The following is a 26,045-nucleotide window of genomic DNA, read 5'->3' as shown; positions in this document are numbered from 1 at the left end:
TTTTTCTGAATACTTTGCTGTAGGTCACTTATGCCATCAAAATTGACGGGAAAACATACACTTTCCATCTCGAGAAACAGTTAAGTGGCCATTCTTCTTTTCATGCAGTTGTTTTTAGTTTCATAATTTTTACAATCACTACCCTAAATTAAGCCTAAACAAAAGCATGAATATTGTATTTATTCACCGTGTTATATCTACTTTGTGATTCCTGTCAGACTAGAATTTCAAATATTCATCTTGAGATTTTAAATGTAATATTCCAGCCAAATTCTAATTTAATGATGTAAATATTAGTGTATATCAGATAAATGAAAATTACTCTATGTAACTCCTTAAAATATAACCACGTTTGCAACAATTAAGGGAACCATTTTATTTGTCCATGTTTAGTTTTATTTGTCTTCATGTCATTTTACATATTTATATGATTTTAAGCATTTTACTTGATTATTACACCATAATTTTTTATCATTTTGCTATAACATATATTTTTAATCTCTTAAATTTTCTAGTTTTTGCTTTTGCTCTGTGAGGAAACCAATATCAATAACCTTGTGTATATATTTCCATAATTTTGTACTCTAAATTTCACCTTTCCCTTAAATAAAACAAAGAGAAACCTAGCAAAAAAGTTTGTTTTTATTCTAATGGAAATAGTGTTTTGCAACTGGCAGGACTTATTTGACAGTGGTGTTCATTTCTTGCTCTAATTATATATCTTAACTTATTCTTTAATAGATAACATTCCATAGTAAGTAATATTGATAGGCATTAAGGTTCTCTCCAGGGATTGTCATTATAGAGTCCTGCAATAAACATCCTTGTCTGTATATTCTTATATAATAGAGATTTCGTTTTGTAGGCTTGATATCAAGAAACAGGTTTCTGGATTAAGAAGTGTGAATAATAATAGTGAAGATAATAATAATAACACAAACAACAAAAGTAACTGACTTTTATTGAACACATAGCATTGGCCAGGCATATTTCTAAGCAATTTGCACGTAGTAACTGATTTAATTTTCACAACCGCCTCTAAGGTAGGCATTCTTCATTGTCTCCAGTTTACAGTGTGTTAAGATTTTGGGCAATATTGCCAGTTATATTCTGAAAAGACAGTAGCAATTTAGATTTCCAAAAGCATGCATGATGTGTTAAAATATTATATTTCATCTTAACATCAGTTCGTACTTCCTTAATTTCTCTAAACATTCATCAGCTATTTGTATTTTCCTGTATGAGGCTTGCCTATTCATATAGTTTTCCCGTTATCTATTATTATTATTTTAATATACTTTCCTTTTCAGAGCAGTTTTAGATTCACAGCAAAATTGAGTGGAAGATGCAGAGGTTTCCCATATGCTTCCTGTCCCCACACGTGCACAGCCTCCCTGCTTCTCAACATCCCCCACCAGAGTGATATATTTGTTATAATTGATGCTCCTACATTGACACATAATTATTACCCAAAGTCCCTGGTTTATAGTAGCCCAATATTTTTTATATTGGATTTTTTCTTTAGAATGATTAAAAATAAAAAAGGAAATTTCTGAAAATAGTATAAATTACGTTCTTATTGTGAATGACATACATGTAAGCATTTTGCCTACATATATTTTTTTATAGAAGCGTACATGGCAGGTAATAATGAAATCTGTTACTCCCATGTGCATACCTATTCAATTCTCTCACTCTCCAGTGCTAATCACAATTATGATATTGACACATATTCTTCTGTCATATTTTTCTCTTCATTCATCCATATTCCTAGAGATCAATAAAAATCATACTGTTTGAGCATTACTTTAAATAGACATAAATGACACAGTATTGTAAATTCCATTATACATTTGTTTATCTTAATGTGGTGGACCACAAAAGTGACCCCAACCTTTCCCTTTCCCTGTATCTTCACTCTGCCATATAACTTTGAATTCCTATCATCAAGAGTGGAGTGTATACATCTGCTCCAACCTCCCCACTCCCCAGCCATTGGGTCTCAGTTTATCTATGCAAGGCCAACTTCACGGGTGTGTGGTTCTGCAGGGCCCCATGGTTAGAAGGGCCCTGTACTTGGTTTAATGCTCTGTGGACAGTACCACATACTAAAGCATAATATTTCTGAACAACAGGCTTCACATTTTCATTTTACCTTGGGCCCTGCAAATTACATAGCTATGTGACCTCTGTGGCTATATGATTTACTTTGACCGAAGAGATATTAGCTGACTTGATTTAAACAGAGGCCTGAAAAAGCTCTCATGCTTTTCGGTTTCCATCTTGTTTGTCTGCCATGCCCATGAGAATATGCTTGGGCTAGCTTGATGGAAGATAGAGACACATGGAGCACAGCCAGGTGCCCTGATCATCCCTAGAGCAGCCAACATTCAACTGAATGCTGTACCATTGAGTGAGCCTGGCCCCAATTAGCAGAACTACCATGGCTATCCAAACAAGACCCAGAAATGTGAGCAGTAGATACTTATTATTTTATTGTATTTGGTTGTGGTTTTGTGGTTGTTTCTCATGCAACATTTTGCATAATATAGTTTGAAATTCATTCATATTGATGTGTGCAAAATGAGTTCATTAATGTTAAATGCATATTTAGCTGTCAAAGGAATATATCTCATTTGTCCACCCATATTTATAGCAAGAAAAGCTGTTTTGTGCATCTGCTTGGTCACGACTTTCTGGGCACCAGTAAATTGATGGGCTATAAATAAGAAAATTCTCAAGTGTGCTATGTACTGCCAGTTTGTTTCTTCAAAGAGTTTATACCAATTTTCACTCACATCAACAACTCAAAGATGTTTCTGTTCTCTACATTCTTGACAAAATGAGTATCTTCAGTCACTTATTTTTGTTAATTAATGGATAAGAAATGCTATTTTCTTGTTGTTTTAATATGCACTTCACTTGTTAATAACATGTAGTGTCTTTTCAAATGTTTACTGACCTTTCAATTGTTTTCTAATTGAATTGCCTCTCCTTAGCTTTTATTTTTTCTTTCAGGTTTTTGTTTTCATTTATTTGTTTTGAGTTATTTATTTTCAATCTATGGCTTATCTTTCTGTTTTTATTTCTTTTTCTTTTTCAATTTGTGGGAGTTTTTGTTTACCGTACATATTAACCCTTAATCTGTTCTATGTGTTGCAAATATGCCATCCAGCCTATTGATCATCTTCTTCCTTTGTTAGTGGGATTTATTGTTATAAAAATTAAATTTTTATGTAATCGTTATCTTCATATTTTCTTTTATAGGTTCTCAGGTTCCTTTCTTGTGTCTCTCAGATTCTGAATTTATTTCATAATATTCCTATAGTATTTTTTAAAATTATTTTTACATTTAAGATGTAAATTCAATGCTTTCAGTTTCTTTACTTAACAACTATATTGCATTTTGCAAGTTTTATCACTGCTTCCTTTTTATTTTATTGCAATTTTATGCTGACTCAGGTATTGTTTAGTTAGAACACTCAGATTATTTTCTTTGGATAGAATATGCAGATGGCATGCTTTCTGAATCTGTGCATATCTGCAAATGTCCTTTTTGTTCTTATAGTTGAATAACATCTTGGCAATGTATATAATTTGTGAGTCATATTCCTTTACTATAAATTTTTATAATTTGATATAGTCCTTCTTAATTGAATTTTCCAGTACATTTTGTGTGTGTGTGCAAGTGTGTGGTGTTACACTAATCCTCCCTGATATATCAAAAGTCCTTTAATTTTTCATTTTAGTGTTAAATTCCTACACATTTTTTAATTCTATGGGAAATCTATGATTTCATCCTTATGGTTCTGCCCTTTATATCATAGTTTTTCTATAACTATTTCCAAATCTTTATTTTTTCTGTATGTTTTACCAGTATTTTTTCTCTTTATTGGCTAGGCCTCTAATTTTGTTCTCAGTAACCAAATTGTCTTTGACACATTTATTGAATTATTTAATTTTAACTGTCATGTGTTTTAGTTTGAGTGTCCTTTTGTTCTTGATCTCCTTATTAACTTTTCTTAAAATTATGATTATTTTCTTCAATCAGTGCTACTTCATTAGGATCTAACTTTTAAGTTTGCCTTCTGCCTTTTTATTGTTCATTTTTTTTACATGGGATGTTGTTTTTCTTTGAATGGTGATTCATATTTTTATTACTTCACTGATTAAACCAGACTGTTTCAGTGTTTTGTATAGAAGCAAATAGTATACTTTTGAGGTCCCAGGGAAAATAAACTTGCAAACTAAAGTTTTATCCTTTTTATTATGCTTGTCAGATATCTATTAAGTTTTTTAAGTCTAATTTCTTTTTCCTGGGAACTGCTTCCAGATTCCTATTTCCACCACCTCCATTTAACATGCTTACAGTTATTAAAATGTGTCTCTGCCCTTGTGCTAGAATTTAGGTTCCAGGCACTTGCACCTAAACTAACCCAGGCCATTCAGAGTTTTTCCTTGAATACATGTGGAATATAAACTGATAAATATCGGTTTTTCTCTGGGAAGCTCTCTAGTTTTCTTATTTGAATTGAGGAAAAGGAAAAGTTGTCAGCAATGAGAGAAAATGAAGCATACCTCAGAGATGTTGTGGGTTCAGTTCTAGACCTCTGCAATAAAGCATATATCTCAATAAAGTGAGTCACACAAATTTTTTGGTTTCCCAAAGCATATAAAAGTTATATTTACACTATACTATAGTTTACTAAGTGTGAAATAGCATCATATCTAAAAAAGAAAACAATGTACATACATTAATTAAAAACTACTTCAAGCTAAAAAATGCTAACCATCATCTGAACCTTCAGTGAGTCATAATCTTTTTGTTGGTCGAAGGTCTTGCCTTGATGTTGATGGCTGCTGACTGATCAGGGTGGTGGTTGCTAAGGTTTGGATGGCTGTGACAGTTTCTTAAAATCAGACAACAATGAAGTTTGACACATCAATTGACTCTTCCTTTCATGAATGATTTCTCTGTAGCATGTGATGCTGTTGATAGCATTTTACCTACAGTAGAACTTCTTTCAAAATTGGAGCCAATCTTTTCAAACGCTGCCAGTGCTTTATCAACTAATTTTTGTAATATTCTACATCCTTTGTTGTCATTTCGACAGTCTTCACAGCATCTTCACCAGAAGTAGATTCCATCTCAAGAGACTACTTTCTTTGTTCACCCATAAGAAGCAACTCCTCATTCGTTAGAGTTATATCATGAGATTGCAGCAGCTCAGTCACATCTTCAGGCTTCACTTCTAGTTCTAGTTCTCTTGCTGTTACCCTTGCATCTGCAGTTACTTCCTCCACTGAAGTCTTGAACCCCTTAATGTTATCCATGAGGATTGGAATCAACTTCTTCGAAACTCCTGTCATTGCTGATATTTTGACCTCTTCCCATGAATCATGAAGGTTCTTAATGGCATCTAGAATGGAGAACCCATTTTGGAATGTTTTCAATTTACTTTGCCCAGATCCTTCAAAGGAATCACTATTTATGACAGCTATAGCATTATTAAATGTATTTCTTAAATAATAAGACTTAAAAGTCAAAATTACTCCTTGATCCATGGGCTACAGAATGGATGTTGTGTTAGCAGGCATGAAAACAACATTTATCTTGTTGTACATCTCTGTCAGAGCTCTTGGGTGACCAGGTGCATTGTCAATAAGCAGTCATATTTTGAAAGGATTTTTTTCTTGAGCAGTAATTCTCAACAGTGGGCTTAAAATAGTCAGTAAACCATGTTGTAAACAGATGTACTGTCATCCAGGCTTTATTGTTATACTTATAGAGCACAGGCAGAGTAGATTTAGCATGATTCTTAAGGGCCCATGTACTTTCAGAATGGTAAATGAGCATTGGCTTCAACTTAAAGTCACCAGCTTCATTAGCCCCTAACAAGAGAGTCAGCCTGTTCTTTGAAGCTTTGAAACCAGACATTGACTTCTCCTTTCTATCTATGAAAGTCCTAGATGATATCTTCTTTCCAGATAAGGCTGCTTTGTCTGCATTGAAAATCTGTTGTTTAGTGTAGCCACCTCCGTTAGTTATCTTAGCTAGATCTTCTGGATACCTTGCTGCAGCTTCTACATCAGTACTTGGTGCATCTTGCACTTTTATGTTATGGAGATGGCTTTGTTCCTTAAATCTCATGAACCAACCTCTGATAGCTTCAAACTTTTCTCGTGCAGCTTCCTCACCTCTCTCAGTCTTCATAGAATTGAAAAAAGTTAAGGCCTTATTCTGGGTTAGGCTTTGGCTTAAGGAAATGTTGTGGCTGGTTTGCTCTTCTATCCAGACCACTAAAACTTTCTCCATGTCAGCAATAAGGCTGTTTTGCTTTCTTATCATTTGTTTGTTCACTGGAGTAGCACTTTTAATTTCCTTCAAGAACTTTTCCTTTGCATTCATAACTTGGCTAACTGTTTGGCACAGGAGGCCTCGCTTTTGGCCTATCTTGTCTTTCAACATGCCTTCCTCACTAAGCTTAATCATTTCTAGCTTTTGATTTAAAGTGAGAGATATGCGAATATTCCTTTTACTTGAACACTTAGAAGCCACCGTAGGATTATTAATTGGCCTGATTTCAGTATTGTTGTGCCTCAGGGAATAGGGAGGCCCAAGGAGAGGGAGAGAGATGGGGGAATGGGCAATCAGTGGAGCAGTCAGAACACACAAAACATTTATCAATTAAGTTCGTCATCTTATATGGGCGTGGTTTGTAGCACCCCAAAACAATTACAATAGTAACATCAAAGATCACTGATTACAGATCATCATAACAAATATAATAATAATGAAAAGTTTGAAACATTGAGACAACTAGCAAAATGTGACCCAGAGACACGAAGTGAGAAAATGCTGTTGCAAAAATGGCACTGATAGATTCACTGTCACAGACTGGCCACAAACCTTTAATTTGTAAAGAACACAATATCTGCAAAGCTCATTAAAGTGAAGCACAATAAAGTGAGGTATGCCTACAGTGGTGAAAGAAAGCACTCTGTGAATACTCTAGTTTCTTTTCGATTCTGGCTTTGAAATGCCTCTTGGTATTTAGAATCCTTAAGAAATCCCAGTCTCCCTACAATAAATAATGATGTTAGATTGTTCCATAATAATCGCTATCTTCCCTGTAAGAAGATTATACTTCTGTACCATGTTTATATCATGTTTATCTATAGAAATCATTTAGCTTATGAAATTTGAGCAAAACACTAGTATCCCACTTCTAAACAAATGCTTTAAGAACCATTATGTGCTTCTACAATTTCTTTTCTCCTTCTGCTACAAGAAAGGCATGTTCCAGAGAGGGGCCATGCCTTTGCCTAGGTTCCAGAATGAAGGCAGTGTGGAGCTGAGCCTGCAATAAACCTGTGAAGAACATTCATTGTTGTGTTAAGGCACTGAGAATTTTGGAGTTGTTTTTATGGCAGCATAACTTTATGGAAACTAACAAAAAAAGCTTATATTTTTTGTTTTTTTATCAATTTATAGCTACTTATTAGCAAATATTAATGCACATATTTATGCCATGAGATTTATTGATCGTTGAATCTAAAAGAAAACTGTTGTGGGAATCTGGAAGCCCTGGTTTTTACTATACATAAATCTGTGTCATTACAGTGTTCATACTGGTATCTGGTTATACTGGTTGTTATTTTTTTTTATATACACAATATGCTGTCAAACAGCAAGCTAGGTAAAGGAGAAATCAGTGTGTTTAATTTTTGGATATTTGAGCTTGTAAAATTGAAAGTAAATTTTGTTTAATTTTATGATTCTGGAAGTTATTTTTATTAATGATATTACAATGAAGTGTCATTACTTTGGTTGAATTAGGTCATTTTTAGACCCTCATTTCATGGTGTATTCATACAAAAAATCAGGAACATTGAATTCAGATTCTTCATTTATAAAGGTAAGATTCGTTTTATGCTGTATATATTTACATTTTTTATGTGGTTAAGGTGCCATTAGTGGGAAGAAAAAGAATGCTTTATATTCCACATAACTGTTGGACAAACAGATCATAAACACAAATGTAATGTGGCAATTACTATGAAAGCATATTGAATAGAACAACTACTTTTTAAATTTGAAACTCGGGAGTCACTTATCCAAAAAGGTCACTTAAACTATCTGGAAGTATTAGTAGGAGTTTGAGAAGAACAAAACAGTGAAGGAGGAAAGAGACCCCAAACACACTGAGAAATTTTAATTGAGATATCATAGGACCTGAGGAGTGGAGGAAATGGTAGAAATTTCTTTATAGAAAGATCACAGGGAAAGTGAGAATGAAAAAGCATATTGAGTACAGAATCAGAATAGGTTCACACGTGAAACATAGGAATTTGAATTGTATCCCAAAATGCCGATAGAAGTCAAGAAATTTTTAAAAGTATGTGACAAAGTTATCGTTAGTCTGTAAGATACTTATTTTGCCAGAACAGAAGATTCGGAAGAGGCAAATGCAAGTGATTTGTCAGCTTCTAGCGCTTTATTGCTTTCTTATCATTCATGTGTTCACTAGAGTAGCACTTTTAATTTCCTTCAAGAACTTTCCTTTGCATTCACAACTTGGCTAATTGTTTGGTGCAAGAGGCCAAGCTTTTGGCATTATCTCAGCTTTCGACATGCAAATGAGAGATAATGAAATTAAAAATATGGTAACTAGTACAACATTTGTCTTTCTCACCATCTACAAGTAGAAAGCAGAAAAAAATGCATGAGGCATCTGTTTTCAGACATTTGACAATAGGTGCTCAGAAATTTTCTCTCTGAGAGAAAGAAGGCACAGAAGGTGAGTCGCACATTTAACTTGGCCCTCTGACAGGGGATAATGCCTTAACTAAAGCATAGGGAGGTGGACTATGATTTTTCAAGCAGAACTCTGAGTTTGGAGTTCAGAGCTGCTGAAGCAACTGGAACTTGCTTGACATGGGACCAGAGATGAAGAGGGCCTATCAGATGTATGTTTTGGGGGGAAGAGGGGAGTTGTCCTTATGTCCTTGACTAAGGATTAGGCTATGTATGTGCTGGGTAAGACTCTACTTGAAGGGTAGAGAGTAAAATGAAGATGATACTAAAGGTCAAACAATGTTCGGAGATGTTGGATATCCAGCAAAGGCAGAGTAGAGTGACCTTGCTAAAAGGCCAGGCATTCAGCTGAGACCAGAAAGGTTAATCCTTAGGAGGAAGGATCAAGCTGCATTCTCCACCCCAAAGCCTAAAACCCAGCAACAAGATTTTTGCATCTCTGTTCATGAACAATATTGGCTTGTAGTTTTCTTTTCTTCTGGACTGTTTGTGTGGCTTTTGTATCAGGGTAATGCTGACCTCATAAAATGAGTTTGGAAGTGTTCCTTCCTCTTCAATTTTTTGAAAGAGTGTGTAAAAGATTGCTCTTAAGGATTCATCCTTACAAGTTTTGTAGAAGCCATTTGATTCGGAGCTTTTCTTTTTTGAGAGGTTTTTGGTTACTTATTCAGTCTCCATACTAGTTACAAGTCTTTTCAGATTTTCTATTTCTTCATGATTCAGTCTTGGTAGGATGTATGTTTCTAGAAATTTATCCATTTTCTATAGTATCCAGTTGTTGGCATAGAATTGTTCATAGTACTTGCTTTGATACTTTTTATTTCTGTGACATCAGTTGTAATTTCTCTGCTTTTATTTCTGATTTTATCTATTTGAATCTCCTCTCTTTTTCTTAGTCTAGCTAGAGGTTTGACAATTTTGTTTATCTTTTCAAAAAACCAACTTTTATTTTCGTGATTTTTTTCTATTGTTTTTCTATGTTCTACTTTATTTCTGCTCTAATCTTTGTTATTGCCTTATTTTTGCTACTTTGGGCTTAGTTTGTTCTTCTTTTTCCAGCTCTTTGAGGTGTGAAGTTTGTTTACTAATTTTAATCATCTTCTTCTTCTTCTTTAATGTATGTTTACAGCTATAAACTTACTCTTAGCTCTTCTTTAACTGGATCTTGTAAGTTTTGGTATGTTGTGTTTTCTCTTTCATTTGTCTTGAGATATTTTGTAATTTCCCTTTTTTTCTTTGATTCAATTGTTGATCAAGAGTTTGTTGCTTAATTTCCAAATATTTGTGTATTTTTCACTTATCCTTCTTCTATCTTTGTTCACCTAAATAAAGAGGTAAACTGAGGCAAACTCAAAAAGGTGAGTTTATTTGGGAATTGCCAAGGAATTGCAATTTGGAACGAGCAAACTGTAGCAAGCTACAGTGAGTCTGTTGAGGGCTTGGGATAGATTGTAGTTATGGGCAGGGAATGTAAATTGGGAAGATTTCAGCTAGAGTCAGTTAAAATAAAAAGCAAATGGAGATCAGCCTTGAAAACTTCTTGAGCAGACAAAATCAGTCCAGTCACACAAAAAATTTCAATTCGGCTCACTTTGTGAAACCAGCCCAACCTGGGTCATCTCTCATTCATGCTTCTGGCAAAACTTCCCATGGTTCATATGAGACAATCTCTGATCAATGCCCCATCATCAAAGAAAATTCCAACACCATCAGTTTTCTGTAAATCAGGCATTTATGGGAAATCAGTCTCTTAGTCCTTAAGTTTTATTTTCCTGAGGACACATGCATGAGATCCTCCGTTTTCTATCCTCTGGTTCTATTTTAGATTGAAATTCTTTCACATTTTCCCCTTTTGATCAAGGTCTTTCACAGAAAGCATCACTGATCAATTATGTCATTCAGGTGTTATTTGTTAGTCTTTTTGTTTAATTATGCCCCATGGAGCTGAGGAGGGTTGTCCTTAGGCGTTTATTTTCCATGAAACTGAGGAGGTCCATCCTCAGGTGTTTTGTCCCACAGAGCTGAGGATGACCATCCTCAGGTGTCCTGTCTCATGGAGGAGAAAAGTGATATGCAACTTCATTGGTCTCATTTGAACAAGAAGAGGATTGAAAAATGAAGGATTTTAGTTATGTCCCCCTAAGGTGGATGGTTTAGTTTACATACATTTGGGAAAAAGATATTTTTATCAAGACAAAAGAAAAACAAAGTTAATAGTTTGACCAAATTATAAATTCATTTTTTGAGTTTTTGAGAGCAGCCAATTGAGAAAATTTCTAGATGTGGAGTTTTAAGCATCCTCAGATGGACTAACGGCATGCAGTGGCAATCTGATAGATTTTTCTGGTTTGTATTTTGAATGCTCTGGTGCTCTTTACACGGCTGAGCTGTTGTGGTGATTTCTCTGAAGTTTATATCAAGTTGTCCAGCTTTAGCTTGTACAGTCTTGGGAAAAGAAAAATTTTAGTTTCGTCATGATTCCAAGTAAAAAGAGTGGGAGAAAACTGGAAATGTTAGTTTGGAGAGTTCTAGCCATATATTGGAGGAAATTAGAAGAACTTAAGATCCAATCTAGTTTACAGGTAGAAAACAAACCTCAAAAACATTTAATAGTACTAGAATCTGATATCCATAAGGTTGTATTATTGAAACATAATTTTCCTCTTTATAATCATCCTCATTTCTATGAAAGATAACCCCAGAAAGACTAATTTCAATAAATCTGGCCTGATTGTTTATAGCAAGAATATTGATTGACCATATATGTCCTTTTAAATCTGCTTTCCTGAGATTTTTTTTTCATAAGGAATCTCAGATGAGACTTTTTGTGTGTGTGTGAGGAAGATTAGCCCTGAGCTAACATCTGCTGCCAATCCCCCTCTTTTTGCTGAGGAAGAGTGGCCCTGAGCTAACATCCGTGCCTATCTTCCTCTACTTTATATCTGGGACGCCTGCCACAGCATGTCTTGATAAGTGGTGCGTAGGTCCACACCCGGGATCTGAACCCACAAATCCCAGGCCACTGAAGCAGAGCATGTGGACTTAACCACTATGCCACCAGGCCAGCCCCACAGATGGGAAAAAATAAATAAATAAATAAATAAATAAATAAATAAATAAATAAATAAGAAAGCATGAGCAATAGCTCAGGGCACCTAATCAGCTTGTCTCTCATCAGCCTCCGCGTGGTTCTCCATGGCTACCCAAATCCTAATTCCCACCCATGACCACACCCATCAGCCTTTAATTAGGAGAGGGCTTCTCCTTGAGTCCGCTCTGTAACGTAACTCCTCCATGAGGATGTTTTATTTTTGTTTTTTAATGGATGTGTAAAATTTCTCCCATTAGCAATTATCTAGGTTGATTCTGATTGGAAACTATTATTAAAACCATACAATGAGAGAAAAAAAAAAAGACTCTTTAGGCTAAAAAGCCTAGCCAAGGACTTGTCTAATCGTATCCTATTACAAGGAGAAAAAGTTTTTATTGAACTTACGCAAATACATATATTGTAATGAAAAATAAGAATATTTAATAAGAGTTTCTAAATTCTGGAGGGATCAGGTAAGGAGCAAAAGATAAATGTTTCAAACTTTGTTGCAAAGATACATTTTACCAAGCTGCTGTAAGTTATAGATACCTTAAGAGAGGATAAAAAAGGTCCTTTAAATCTGGGAAACAAAACATTAAAAACTTGCACAGTTTTTAATGAAGTCATAAAAATTATAATCTTCTTCATCAGCTATCCGGTCTTATGTAATTAATTCTTGTTTTGCTTGATCTTGTGTTAGCAGCTTTATGATTCAATCAGTTTTCCATTAGAGTTTTAGAAATTCTTAACCAATTCAGTGATATGTTCTTAAAGTTATCAAAAACCTACATTCTAGAATACTTGTCAGGGTCTTTCCCATGAACTTCTCTGAAGATGAAACATATTTGCAAAATCATCAAAGTAAAACAATACCTGTCTGTAAATGACAAACAACTTAGAAGTATCAATGATTAAAGATCAGATGAGAGTTCATTATAATGTAATTTACAAAGGAATTTGGTTATTTCTGTGACATACATTTTAAAATTATGAGACTTGCTTTGTTTCCCAACATATGGTCTATCTTTGAGAATGTTCTACGTGCACTTGAGAAGAATGTGTATTCTGCTGCTTTTGGATGGAATTTTGTCTGTATGTCTATTAAGTCCGTCTGGTCTAATGTTATTAAAATGACAAAAAATAACGAATGTTGGAGAAAAGAGAATCCTCATACACTGCTGGTGGGAATGCAAATGGGTGCAGCCACTATGGAAGACAGTATGGAGATTTCTCAAAAAATGAATAATAGAAATACCATATGATCCAGCTATTCCACTCCTGAGTATTTATCCAAAGAACATAAAAACACTAATTCAAAAAGATATGTGCATCATTCTTCGCAACATTATTCACAATAGCCAAGACTTGGAAGCAACCCAAGTGCCCATCAATGGATGAATGGATAAAGAAGATGTGGTATATGTGTGTGTGTATATATACACACACACACACAATGGAATAAAAAAAGATAAAGCCATAAAAAAGATAAAATCATGCCATTTGCAACAACATGCATGGACCTTGAAGGTATTATGCTAAGCAAAATAAGTCAGACAGAGAAAGACAAATGCTGCCATATGATTTCACTCAGATGTGGAAGATAAACAAACAAACACATAGATAAGGAGAACAGGTTAGTGGTTACCAGAGAGGAAGCACGTGGGGGGAGGGCAAAGAGGTAAAGGATCACATATGTATGGTGACAGATGGAAACTAGACTATTGGTGCTGAACACGATGCAGTGTATATAGAAGCTGAAATATAATAATGTACACCTGAAATTTACACAACATTATAAACCAATGTGACCTCAATCAAATAATAAAATAATAAAATAAAATAAAATAAAATAATGACTACTAACATTATACCAGGACATATCAGAATTTTAAGAATTTCATATAATTTTTGGAATATTTATAACATATAAATATAACATAAAGAAGGCTTAGTGTTACTTTTCATTTGATAATGCTTCCCATATAATTTAACATACTAAATAAGCTTAATTAGTGAAATATACCTCTTTTCATATGGAGGGAGAATTATTCATTTAATCAAAGTGACAATAAAATATTTCAAAGGCAAATATAGAAAGTTACATAGTTCTGAGCAAAATTTAGTTCTTAACATTGAGAAAACTAGGTTTACTTTTATGATCAAAGACCTGATGATAAAGATAACATGGAAGACAAGAGATTATTTTGATAAAACATAAAATGTTTGTTTTCCAGGCAGATTACTTAAAAGGTAAAGAAAAACCTTTTTTACAATTTCTTATTAAGAATCAGACCAATAATCTAAGAAAACTTTCTCCTTTAATAGAGAGAAAACCAAATTCTAATTTTGCACCAGTGTGCTTTATTTATTTATTTATTTATTTTGAGGAAGATTGGCCCTGCCCTAACATCTGTCGCCAATCTTCATCTTTTTCTTTTTTCTCCCCAAAGCCCCAGTATACAGTCGTATATCATAGTTGTAGAGTTGTAGCTCTTCTATGTGGGACGCTGCCTCAGTATGACTTGATGAGCCATTGAGTAGGTCCACACCCAGAATCCGAACTGGTGAACCCTGGGCCGCTGAAACAGAACCTGTCAACTTAACCTCTATGCCACTGGGCCGGCCCCTGCACCGGTGTACTTTTAATATTAGAATTGTCCTCTTTTTTTTTTCTTTTTAACTTTAAATTCATTCCAATCTTAGTCAGCTTGACCACACATAAAATTCCTTTCTCAAGATTTCTTTTCCCCAAACCGTCTACAGCTGCTTCTATCTAGTTAGGCTTTGCCCTATCTCTTTCTTTTTTATTCTGGAACAATCATTTCACTTTAGGACAAAATTGCTTTCTTTTTTTCCTTCAAGAAAAATGCATCTCTATTCCTCATACCTTGTTTTTTCTTTGGAATGTTGTTCATTTTTTATTCAGTTTCTTTAATAGATATAGACCTATTCAGATTGTCTATTTCCTCTGGTGTGAGGTTTGATAAATTGTGTCTTTCAAGTAATTGGGGAGAAGCAGACATCTGTGTTTTTTCCTGCTTTCTCTGTACTGGCCATGAGGGAGGATCAGTGGCATCTACTATCCCAAGCTGCTGCCTTTATTCTCCTCCAGACAACTAGATTGTGCCGGACCCATCAGTGCTCCAGGATTGGTAAGACAGATGCTAGTTCTTTGGGCATTTTTGGTGAAGTAGGGGCACCACAGGCATGGATCAACCCTTTCCTTTCCCAGAGGGACACAGAGAGATGGGACTTTTCATCCACTCACGCGGTGGTGAGTGAGGATGTAGTGGGGGTGGTCAATGGTGTCTACTATCAGAGACCACCACTTCTTTTGTTGTCTGGGTGGCTAGACTGTGCTGAACCCATCAGAACTCCAACACTGGTGACACAAATAATAGTTGTTTGGGTACACCCCTCTAGAAAAATTTGGGCACTGGACATGTGCCCCTTTCCTCCCCTATGTCAAGCTGGGAACTAGAGGGTCTCTTTCTGATCATAAGGCAGTGCTCTGAGACAGTCTCTGGTGAAAGGGCATCCAAATTTCCCTACTGCCTTTGGTGAGTCTGATTTTGCATTCTCCCAGAGTGTGCAGAAGCCTTTCAATTAGTTTCTTATTTCTCACAAAGGGAATTTGTCTGTGAATTGTTGCTGAATTGTGTGTTTCTTGGGGGAGGGAGGGTCCAGGGCTTCCTACTTCACCATCTTCCTGACCAGAATTTCAGACTTTATTTCTTTGAATACTTTTCAAGCCCACATTCTTTCTGTTCTCCTTCTTGGGTTCTGATATGTAGTTAAATCTTTTGTAATTGTTCCACAGGTCCTTGAGGCTCTGTGCATTTTTTAGCTCATTTTTCTCTGTTTTATGTGTTGAGTAAATTCTATTATCTGTCCTCAAGTTCACTAATTCTATGCCTTGTCGTCTCCACTCTGCTTTTGAGCCTATCAAGTGCATTGTTGTTTTGTTTATTATATTTTTCAGTTCTAATATTTTATTTTCTTTTATGGCTTCCATTTCTTTTCTGAGATTTTGTTTTTTCATTTGTTTCAAAATAATTTGTAATTTTCATTGAAGCAGTTTTATCACAGCTGCTTTAAAATCTTTGTCTAATAATTCTAACATATGGTTCTTCTCAATATTGGCATCAGTTGGTCATTTTTTTCTCATTCTTGTTGTGATTCTTTTGGTTCTTAGTGAGTGTGTGATTTTAAATTATATCCTTGACATTTAAATCTTCTATTTTTAAGGCAGTCATATAGCTTAAGTTTAGATTTAGTGCGGTTTGTTGTTCCAATGACAATTTAGCTTTCTTGGGGCTTTAAATATTATTGTCTTGTGATTCATTCTTCTGGCTCTGCTGGAGCTCCTACTGAATCTCCACTGGTGCAGCCTGTAGTGATAAAAGGTACTTTCCAGGGCTACCTTGTGTTGCCAGGTGGGGTTGGATATAAAGGATCCATGGGATGGAAAACATGTCATCTGGCTCCTTTCCATCCAGTGGATGTCAGTGTCCTTCTCACTCTATCTCTGCTAGTGCCCCTGGGTGAGGAAGTTCCTAACTGGGCCACGTTTTGCTGCTTGGAGTTGGAGGCATTGGGAATTATCTCATGAGGATCATTTTCTCCCACTCAGTACAAGGCCAGGAGCTGCAGAGACTGAATTGCTCTCTGCTGCTGGGTTGAGGGTTGGAACCTGGTTTATTTTCTATCTCTTTGTGAAGGGCTTGGAGCTACAATGTCTGCTAGCACCAGTGCAGGTGGAGGTGGCTGCTGCTGTTGCTTGACGTGGAGTAGAGTATTCTCTGCCACTCTCAGTGGATGGGGGATAGGAGTTAAGCCTAGTTTTGAGAAAAAGTGAACGGTTACTGATGGAGATGTATGTCTGAGAGCTAATAACATATAAACAAATTCATAGGAGAGAATGTGATAATATTAAAGTTCTCATAGCACAGGATTAACAAAGGAACAGGACTGATTCTACATATCATTAGACTCTTAAGGGCAGAGAAGGAAATAGTCACTGAAAGAGAATACTAGGGGAGACTCTGGGAAGACTAATGCTGTGACAGTCCATGTGCAGGAGAGTGGAACTAGGGATGACCAATATGGTGAGATACTAAAAAGAAATAAAAATGAGGAAATGTCATTTAAGATACTTTTGGGGGACAAAAAACAATTGAAATGTTCACAGTTGAAGTCAAATTAATACTGTTAATTACACTGAGTTAGCAGTTATAAACTATACATTTAAGCAATGTGGCTGAGAAAGAAAAGATGCAGAAAAGAAAGTTGTTTGCCAAAAATTTAGAATTATAGCAAGAATTATTTGGGGGAGGTTAGAGGTCATGATTATTCATAGGCTGAAGAGGGTTTAGAGGGAGAGATTGCAGGTAGATAACAAGGAAATGGAATATCTAGTGAATATTGTTATGGTAATGGCTAAATCTGAATGTTTGATGATGTCTACAAAGTAAGGATAAAACCAAAAACTTTGTTTTCAAATCATTCATGAATGTATCTTTATATACTCCTGTTTAGGGCCATTGCTTTCATCAAGGATATGCCGCAGAGATTCCAAAATCAGTTGTGACACTAAACACTTGTTCCGGACTCAGGTATTGGCATATTCAAGAGATGTACATGATTGAAAATCTTATGTAAGCTTTATTTTTAGAAACTTCTTAAAGGATAGAGTGCAGGCAAAGAAAATATAGACTTTGATTGTTTTCTTCTCATGTGCTTTGTTTTCCTCTTCTTCTTCTTATCCTTTTTCATATTCTCTTTGTCTCTGTACCAGGCTTGCAGTTGTAAAATTTATTCAGAAAAACCTCCCACTAGTATGAAGAATATTCACATTTCTTAGCCACACTAGAACCACAGTCACGGCTAAATGCCATAATAGACAGAAGAAGGTATAAAATTGAGTCTGAAAGTTAATCCAAGTAACATGGGATGATTCTTAGAGATCAGACCACAAAGACCACTATTAAATTTCTATAAAATGTTATTATTTAATGTTGATTTACATTTCTCAGTGGGAAATCTATATTAATTACCTTTTCTTTTTTAATTTAAATATTCAGGGGATTATTGCAATTGGAAAATGTCAGTTATGGAATTGAACCATTGGAATCTGCAGCTACATATGAGCATATGCTTTATCAAATAAAGAATAATAAAATTGATTTTCCTCCCTTACGAAAAACTTATCGTTTGACCCAATTGGTAGATAAATCCTACAGGATCCTTGTGAAATCCGAAGTAAGTAACCCCTTTTATGAGATCTTCACTTGTGTTATATATATATATATATTTTTTGGTGAGGAATATTTGCCCTGAGCTAACATCTGCGCCAGTCTTCCTCTATTTTGTATGTGGGTCGCTGCCATAGCATGGCTTGATGAGTGGTGTATGTCTGCGCCCGAGATCTGAACCCGCGAACCCAGGCCACCAAAGCAGAGCTCACCGGACTTAACCACTGCACCACAGGGCCGGCCCCACTTGTGTTACTTTTGATAAACATATTCACAATGAAATGTGTCACATTTGGAAAACAAATTTAAACATATGTTGATCATATTAAAACCTTCTCTTGTAATATATTTATTTTAAATATATTTTTGTTTATTCACACACTATTTAGAAAATGCAATAGATATGAAGACACATAATTCAAAAACCACAATTCTCTAATTGTAAGTATTTTTATGTGTATATAGAGTTGCATTGTTACTTAATTTGCATCCTACTAGTATAATGATACCCAAATTTGCTGATTATTACTTTGTCAGCATTTTCCTTGTCAATATATTTTTTTCCTTGTAAAAAAGTGTTATTTGAAGAGCAAATTTAAAAGTAGAAAAAAGGCAAGAAATTGTTTCAGATCTCCTTGGCTAGAGATAGTTCTGTTAGCATTTTCAAGTATTTGTTCCAGTTTTTTTAATATATCTAGTTATAAATGTATAGATTTTTTTAAAACAAAAAATGATCTAACCACATATGCTTCTTTGACATTTTCTTTTTGCTATTAAGAGGATAATGTACATTTTTACTTATCATTAAATTATTTTACATTTGTCATTTTAAATTAATATTGGTTAACATCTGTTAAAATATTAAATATATACATATGTAAATGAAATAATAATGCTATTTTCTAGAGGTACATCTGTTAAAATATTAAATATATACATATGTAAATGAAATAATAATGCTATTTTCTAGAGGTAAATGCTATTGTGGAATCCACTGCAATTATTTTGATGTATACTCTTTTATACTTTTTCATATATATCTATGTATATATGCACAAACTTAAAATGTATATATTTTATAAAACTATGTCATATTTTACACATTTACATTTTTAATTTAATCAAGAAATGAACTTCACAAGTGTACCCAATTTTTGAGCAATCATACTTTGCTTCTGAATACTCACATGTAAGAGTAGGCATATTTCCAAAGGTTTTTTTATATATACATATCCTAAGTTCCTCCTTAAGAAATTTTGAACAACTTTACATTTTATCATCAGTGGCCAAAGAAAAGAATCTCTGTCCACATATTCTCATCAAAATTGGATATCATATTAAAGAGAAGCAAAACAAAATAGTAATAAATGAAACTAGAATTTAATTTATGATGGACTCCATCTCACTCTTGCTTTCATTTACTTTTATTTATTTTGGCAAAGATGTTGGTACAAATATAGATTAATAAAACTACCCTTTCAGAAACTCATAAAAATGGTAAAATATGACCATATATAGAAATTAAAATTTTATTTTTAATGAAACTAAGATATGACCACAAACTTTATGCCAGTTCTAGAAACCATCTGCATGTTGCAACACAGCATTGGACACGAAGGCAATTTTCACAACTGAAATAGAGCACTATCACATAAATTAAATTGAAAAACTTTGAATTATTCCATGAATACTCTTCTGTGGCAGAGGGAAAAGCTGAAGGGGTGGACATGCTTTGAGAAAGACAAATAACACAGCACTTGAAGCCATCCCCCTCCAGTGAATCAGCAACAAGAGAGGGATTGGAAGAGATACAGATAATAGACAGTCCCAACTGCCTCAGTCTGAAATCCAAGTCTGTCCATCTGTAGACACAAGAACTTGGGTGAATAACATAACCTTTCTGTGTTTAAATGTTCTCACTTGTAAAAAGCCAATAATAAAAATAATACCTAACTCAACAATTATTTCAAAGATTAAATAAGTTTATAAATGGAAATTACTACAGTATGTGGAAAAATGTAAGTGATCAATAACATTGCTACTACTACTATGAGTATTTGCTCAGCACATTTTCTAATGTAGTGGAGCAAGGTAATGGAAGTAATTATGAAAAGTTTGGGTACAAAACAAAATGCAATAATGAAATAAAATAGAGACAAAGGTTTCAGAACCTAAGAAAAAACCAGGGCAGTCACTGCAGGAATGGAGATAAGTGGGTATGGTACGTGTTTATGAATGTTATATTTTATATATATAGGGAAACTCGATAATTGCTTTTCATCCTGAATTTGATAGACTTAAATCTATGGGTTTAGTTAAACATGTTTTCACGTGCGCTAGTGCTTTTATAAGCACAAATAAACAAAATGAATATCTTCAAGGTAACAGATTTTAGAAAGGAACAGAAAAAGGTAATGTGAAAACTCATATTGTAGGCACATTTTTATATTTCTGAAAGTAAACGTAAATAAACTTATAAACAAGGTGAACACATCCATTATAACCAGAGTTGAAAAATGGAACAGAAACTAAACAAATTACAATAAAGGGGTTATCTTTTAAAAGCACATTGGATACATGCATTTACTCCTTCCCTTTCTTAAACCCCACGAAAGTGAAAAGGGATTTTTAAAATGGTGTAAACATACAAACAGAACCGGATAGGAGTAAGAACAATGGAAATTGAATAGTAGCTGATTTAGCCCCTAAAAAGCTGAATCCTAAACTGACAATTGGGATCTCCTGTTGGAAACTCGATACATAGTGCAGTGCTACTGAAACATTTCTGGAATTGCATGCCCAAACACATTAGGGAGTGACTTTAAAGGCGGACCTAAGAAGAGAATTAGTTGAAAATAAGTTGTGTAAATATTTAGAATCCTGATTTCCTCTCCTAATCAATTGTCTCTGTTGCAGACTGATAGATAATTGAAGGCAGACGTTCTATTGCATTTCACACTAGGGAAAGAACACCATACCGAAACTAATGTAATTAAGTTAAACTTGGCACACTGGATATTGGAAACCAGGCTTACACATTCTAAGACGTGTATTGGAAGACCCTTCTCTAGGATGGAATCAAACCAGCCCAAAGAATCAAAACTAACCATATTGACAGCAGGATGTTTCCAACCAACAACCCAGACAAATTACCCTCTGTGAAGACAACAGCCCATAAACTCCATATGTGGTTATACATGTTGGAATAAGCCATTAAATGTTCAATTTCTAATATGAAGGGGCACTAGCTATGTGATGAAACAATTTACTATGGAAGATGGAGACATGAAAAAAATCAAAGTTTTAAAGTTTGAGGTACCCGAATATAGAGGGTGAAGAAAACAAAATGACAATATCCTCAGAGAGGTAAGAGAAAATATTTCATCCGCAAAATAAGAATGGAGTGCTATTTAAAAAATAACTTTCAGCGGATAAGTAACAGTTCTTGGAAATTAAAAGTCTGATAATGAAAATGTAAAAATTCAATAGAAAGTTTACAAAATAAAATTCCAGAAATCACACAAAAGATAAAGAATGAAGACAAATGAAAGGGAAATTTGAGAGATAAGAAATGAAGTTAAAATAACAATATGGGTGATACTAATAGGAGTTCCAGTACAAATAAACAAAGAAAATTGAGTTGCATAAATCACAAAACAATCCAAGAAAAATTCTCAATTACTTAAGATGAGTTTCTGGACTGATATAAAAAAATCAGATTTCTTATACGTGATGAAGATGCAGAATGGCATGAAATTTTCCAGCAGCAATACTGAAAGTTGAAAGGCAATACTACAATTACTTAAAATGAGGTGAAGTAATTTCCAGTCTATAATTCTGTACCCAACCAGAACTACTTAATTGAGATTTTTTTATTGAGACCATTTCTTTCCTCCCTAATGTGAAACGTCCTTCCTAATGTATAAAACAAACAAACCATGGTCAAACAAAAGAAAAAAAACTCTACTCTCATCCTGAATGAAAATAGCAGCTAACCACAATCACAACCAAATAGAGTGAACTTTCAACCAAATCAAAAAATGGCACAACTGTGTAAGCAGCTTTCCTCAAACTATATTCTTCATGAGAATCACTATTAGGTCAAATACCACTTGATTTCAAAGCAAACAATTTCCAGCTCTCAGTGGTTTAACATAAAGGTTATGTCTTGCTCAGGCAAAGACCAAGGTGGATGAAACTCTCCTGGTTGCTTCCCTTCCTGGCTTTCACTCAGGGCCCCTAAGAGTCTCCCACTAGATTATCTAAATCTAATCAGGAGTAAAGGGAAAAGAGTGTGTATGTTTCCACCTTGATGCACTTGAACCTGGACAGGTGCCTCTCATTGACATCTCTTCTTTTGCAGAGGGAGTAAACATCATTCTTGGATAATTGGCCATTTCTTATAATGTAACCCAAAGTGTAATAAAAGTCACTATTTCCCACCCTTTTTTCAAGAAAGGTTGGACTTGAAAGAACTGCATGTAATCTAAAATAAGAATAATATTCAGAAAGGAGTAAACACGGGGCATATGAATGAATATAAATCTAAAAAGTAAGATAGAAAAATACAAAATCCAGAGTGAGTAAAAAAACAATACTGATGTTATTTTATATTCACATACTGCCTCATAGGTGCCATATATTGTTCTAAGAGCTTTACATATATCCCATCTTTCTAATTGTGTCTTTCTAATTCTTTCAACAATTCTAAGAGTTAGTACCATTATCTCTCTTTTCAGACCACGAAACTGAGATTTAGAGAGTTTAAATTATTGATCTAGGAAATTTTCTGGTACATTGCTGCATTAAAATTCAAACCTAGGTAATATGACCCCAGAGATATGTTCTTTAGTATCCTAATGGTCTACCTCTATACAGTCTGCTTAAAAGATCCCTGGAAGTGCTCAGGAAATAAATGTAAGAGAAAAATAAAGCTATTTTAAAAATGAAAGACACTGATAATAGAACTAGTGAATAACAGAATAAACATTGAGCTGAAACCCCAATTTGTAATATTATAGCCAGGTTTAAGGAAATAGAGAAAGCAGTGATGTAAAAACGATGGTAGGTAGAGAACACCTAAGAATGTGTGATGGTTAATTTTATGTGTCAACTTGGCTGGACCACAGTGCTCAGATAGTTGGTCAAATTTGATGAGTGTTTTGGTGAAGATGTTTTTGAATAAGATTTAACATTTAAATCAGTGGACTTTGAGTAAAGCAGATTGTCCTCCATAACGTGAATGGATCTCATGCAATTGATTGATGTCCTGAATAGAACAAAAGGACCGACCCTCCCCTGAATAAGACAGACTTTTCCAGCCAGCTGCCTTCAGACTGGAACTGTGGCATCAGCTCTCCCTGGGTCTCCAGTCTGAAGGCCTCCAGACCTGAAGAGCAGCATCAGCTCTCCCTGGATCTCCTGCCTACTGGCCCACCCTCCAGAATCATAAGCCAATTCCTTATCATAAATCTAGTTATAATAAATTAAAATGAATGTATAAACATACATACAGACATCCTATTTACTCTGTATCTCTGGGGAACCCTGACTAATAGAGTATAAAAGATTGATAATAGAAATTAAAGATAATCAAAATTGTCATTCACTGATAAAATAGCACACAAAGTATTCCAGGTTATTAAAGAATAAAATTTTGTTGAAATAAAGGAGTGCTGAATTTGAAAAATGTCCCAAGAAACCCTGATAAAAACTGACAACACTGAGATATAATATGGTAAATATACTGGACTTTATAAATATATAATGAATAATCCTATAGGCACCTTGGCCTCAAGGAAAGTCACCCACAAAGGTGGAAAAATTCAAACTGGCTTTAACCTTTGCCAAAATGAAATACTTATAAGACAGTCAAGAATGTCTATCTAAGAGGGGGTATAGAGAATTGCTTCTCTAGGGGGTACATACCTCGGAGACATTGTAGGTTCGGTTCCAGACCACTGCAATAAAACAAATATCACAATATAGCAAGTCACACAAATTTTTTGATTTCCCAATGCATATAAAAGTTATGTTTAAACTATCCAGTAGTCTATTAAGTGTACAATAGCATTATGTCTAAAAAAAGTGTACATACCTTAATAAATACTTAATTGCTAAAAAATGCTAACTATCACGTGAGCCTTCAACAAGTAGTAATCTTTTTGCTGATGAAGGGTCTTGTAATAAACACAATATCTGCAAACTGCAATAAAATGAGATATGCCTGTATGCAATATCCCAACAAATTTTTACCCAGTCAGGTTGCCGTTATATATAAAAACATTCTTACTTTTTCAAGAATTCTGAGACTATAGTATCTGTGAAACCTGGCGGCAATATTACTTCAATCGGTATAGCAAAATAGGCATTAAGTCCAACAATTTAACGGATTTATGTAGAAAACAAGAGAATCATATCAATAGTTCCAGAAATATCATTTGGCAAAATTCAACACCCATTCATGATAAAAACTAGAAATAGAAAATTTCATTGATCTAACAAAGAGCATCTATTAGCATCTACAGCTAATATAATGAATGTAAGTGACTGAATGTTTTGTCTCTGATATGGACTGCATACTTGTGACCATCCCCACCCCGCCAATTCGTATGTTGAAACTCTAACCCCGCATAGGATGGTATTAGGAAGGGCTTTTGGAAAATAGATTAGGTTAGATTAGGTCATAAGGGCAGGGTCCTCATGATGGGATTAATGCTGTTATAAAAAGAGGAAGAGACAGGAGATCTCTCTCTGCTCTCCTTCCCATGAGTGTACAAGGAAAAGATGGCCATCTGCAAACTAGTAAGAGTGCTCTCATCAGACACTACATCTGCTGGTGCCTTGATCTTGAACTTCCCAGCGTCCCAAACTGTGAGAAATAAATGTTTGTTGTTTAAGCCACCTAGTCTGTGATATATTTTTTGTAGCCTGAACTGACTAAAACAGCCCCTAAGATTAGGAATGACAGGAGGCTGTTTGCCCTCACTACTTCTAGTCAACATTTTACTCGAGTGCCTAGATAGTGCAATAAGAAAAAGGGTAATAATCAAGGGCACGTGTTTTTGAAAGGAAAAAGTAACACTATTTTTTTAGTGATCTAACTCTGTACATGGAAAATCCTAAAGGATCTCCACCAAGCTATCAGGACTAATAAGAGAGTCTAGCAAAGTCACAGAAGAGGAAGAAATTGACAGATGTTCATTTTCCCCAAATTGATCTGTAGATTTAGTGTAATCCCAACTAAAATTCCAGGAAACATTTTGTAGAAATTGGTTCTCAAATGTGTAAAGAGATGCAAATATCCTAGAATAGTCAAACAGCTTTAAAAAGAAGGACAAGATGGAAGGCTTACGTTACTTATCCTTGAAGGGCTAGGTAGTAAAAATGTTAGGCTTGTGGGGCATGTGGTCTGTTGCAGCTACTTCACTCTGCTTTTGAAGCATGAAAGCAGCATAGACAATACACAAATAAATGATGTGAGTGTGTTCCAATAAAACATTGTTTACAAAACAAGTGGCCATACCTTGGGTTATGGTTTGCTGATCACTGCTATAGAGATACATATTGTGTCATTATTATAAGTATAGACATATAGAACAATGGAACAGAGTAGATCAGAAGTAAACCTGCATACTATTGGCTGATTGATTTTCCACAAAGATGCTAAGGACTTTGAAAGGTTAAAGAATGATCTCTTCAACAAATGATGCTAGAAGCCTGGCTATCCTCCATGTGGAAGAAAATGAATCTTGGCTCTTATTTAAAAAATTGAACTAGAGCATAGTCTTAAATGTCAAGACAAAATGTAAAATTTCTAGTAGGAAACTTAGGAGAAAGGAAATTAATGAGCCATCAGCATGTGAAAAGATGTTCAACATCA

The 26,045-nt window shown here is 34.7% G+C and overlaps 1 protein-coding gene across 1 annotated transcript in view; it reads left to right on the top strand.

The window, feature by feature from the left end:
* The window catches only part of LOC131394061 (A disintegrin and metallopeptidase domain 3-like), a 115,046-nt gene that overhangs the window by 7,217 nt on the left and 81,784 nt on the right, over positions 1 to 26,045 (top strand). Inside the window, 4 exon segments of the mRNA XM_058525267.1 lie at positions 24 to 79; positions 7,841 to 7,919; positions 17,448 to 17,524; positions 17,993 to 18,170. Coding sequence (XP_058381250.1) covers positions 24 to 79; positions 7,841 to 7,919; positions 17,448 to 17,524; positions 17,993 to 18,170 — 390 coding nt within the window.

The sequence above is a fragment of the Diceros bicornis genome, chromosome 29 (genome assembly GCF_020826845.1).
Source record: "Diceros bicornis minor isolate mBicDic1 chromosome 29, mDicBic1.mat.cur, whole genome shotgun sequence".
NCBI classification, from domain to species: domain Eukaryota; kingdom Metazoa; phylum Chordata; class Mammalia; order Perissodactyla; family Rhinocerotidae; genus Diceros; species Diceros bicornis.
This window is presented reverse-complemented; position numbering and strand designations above follow the sequence as displayed.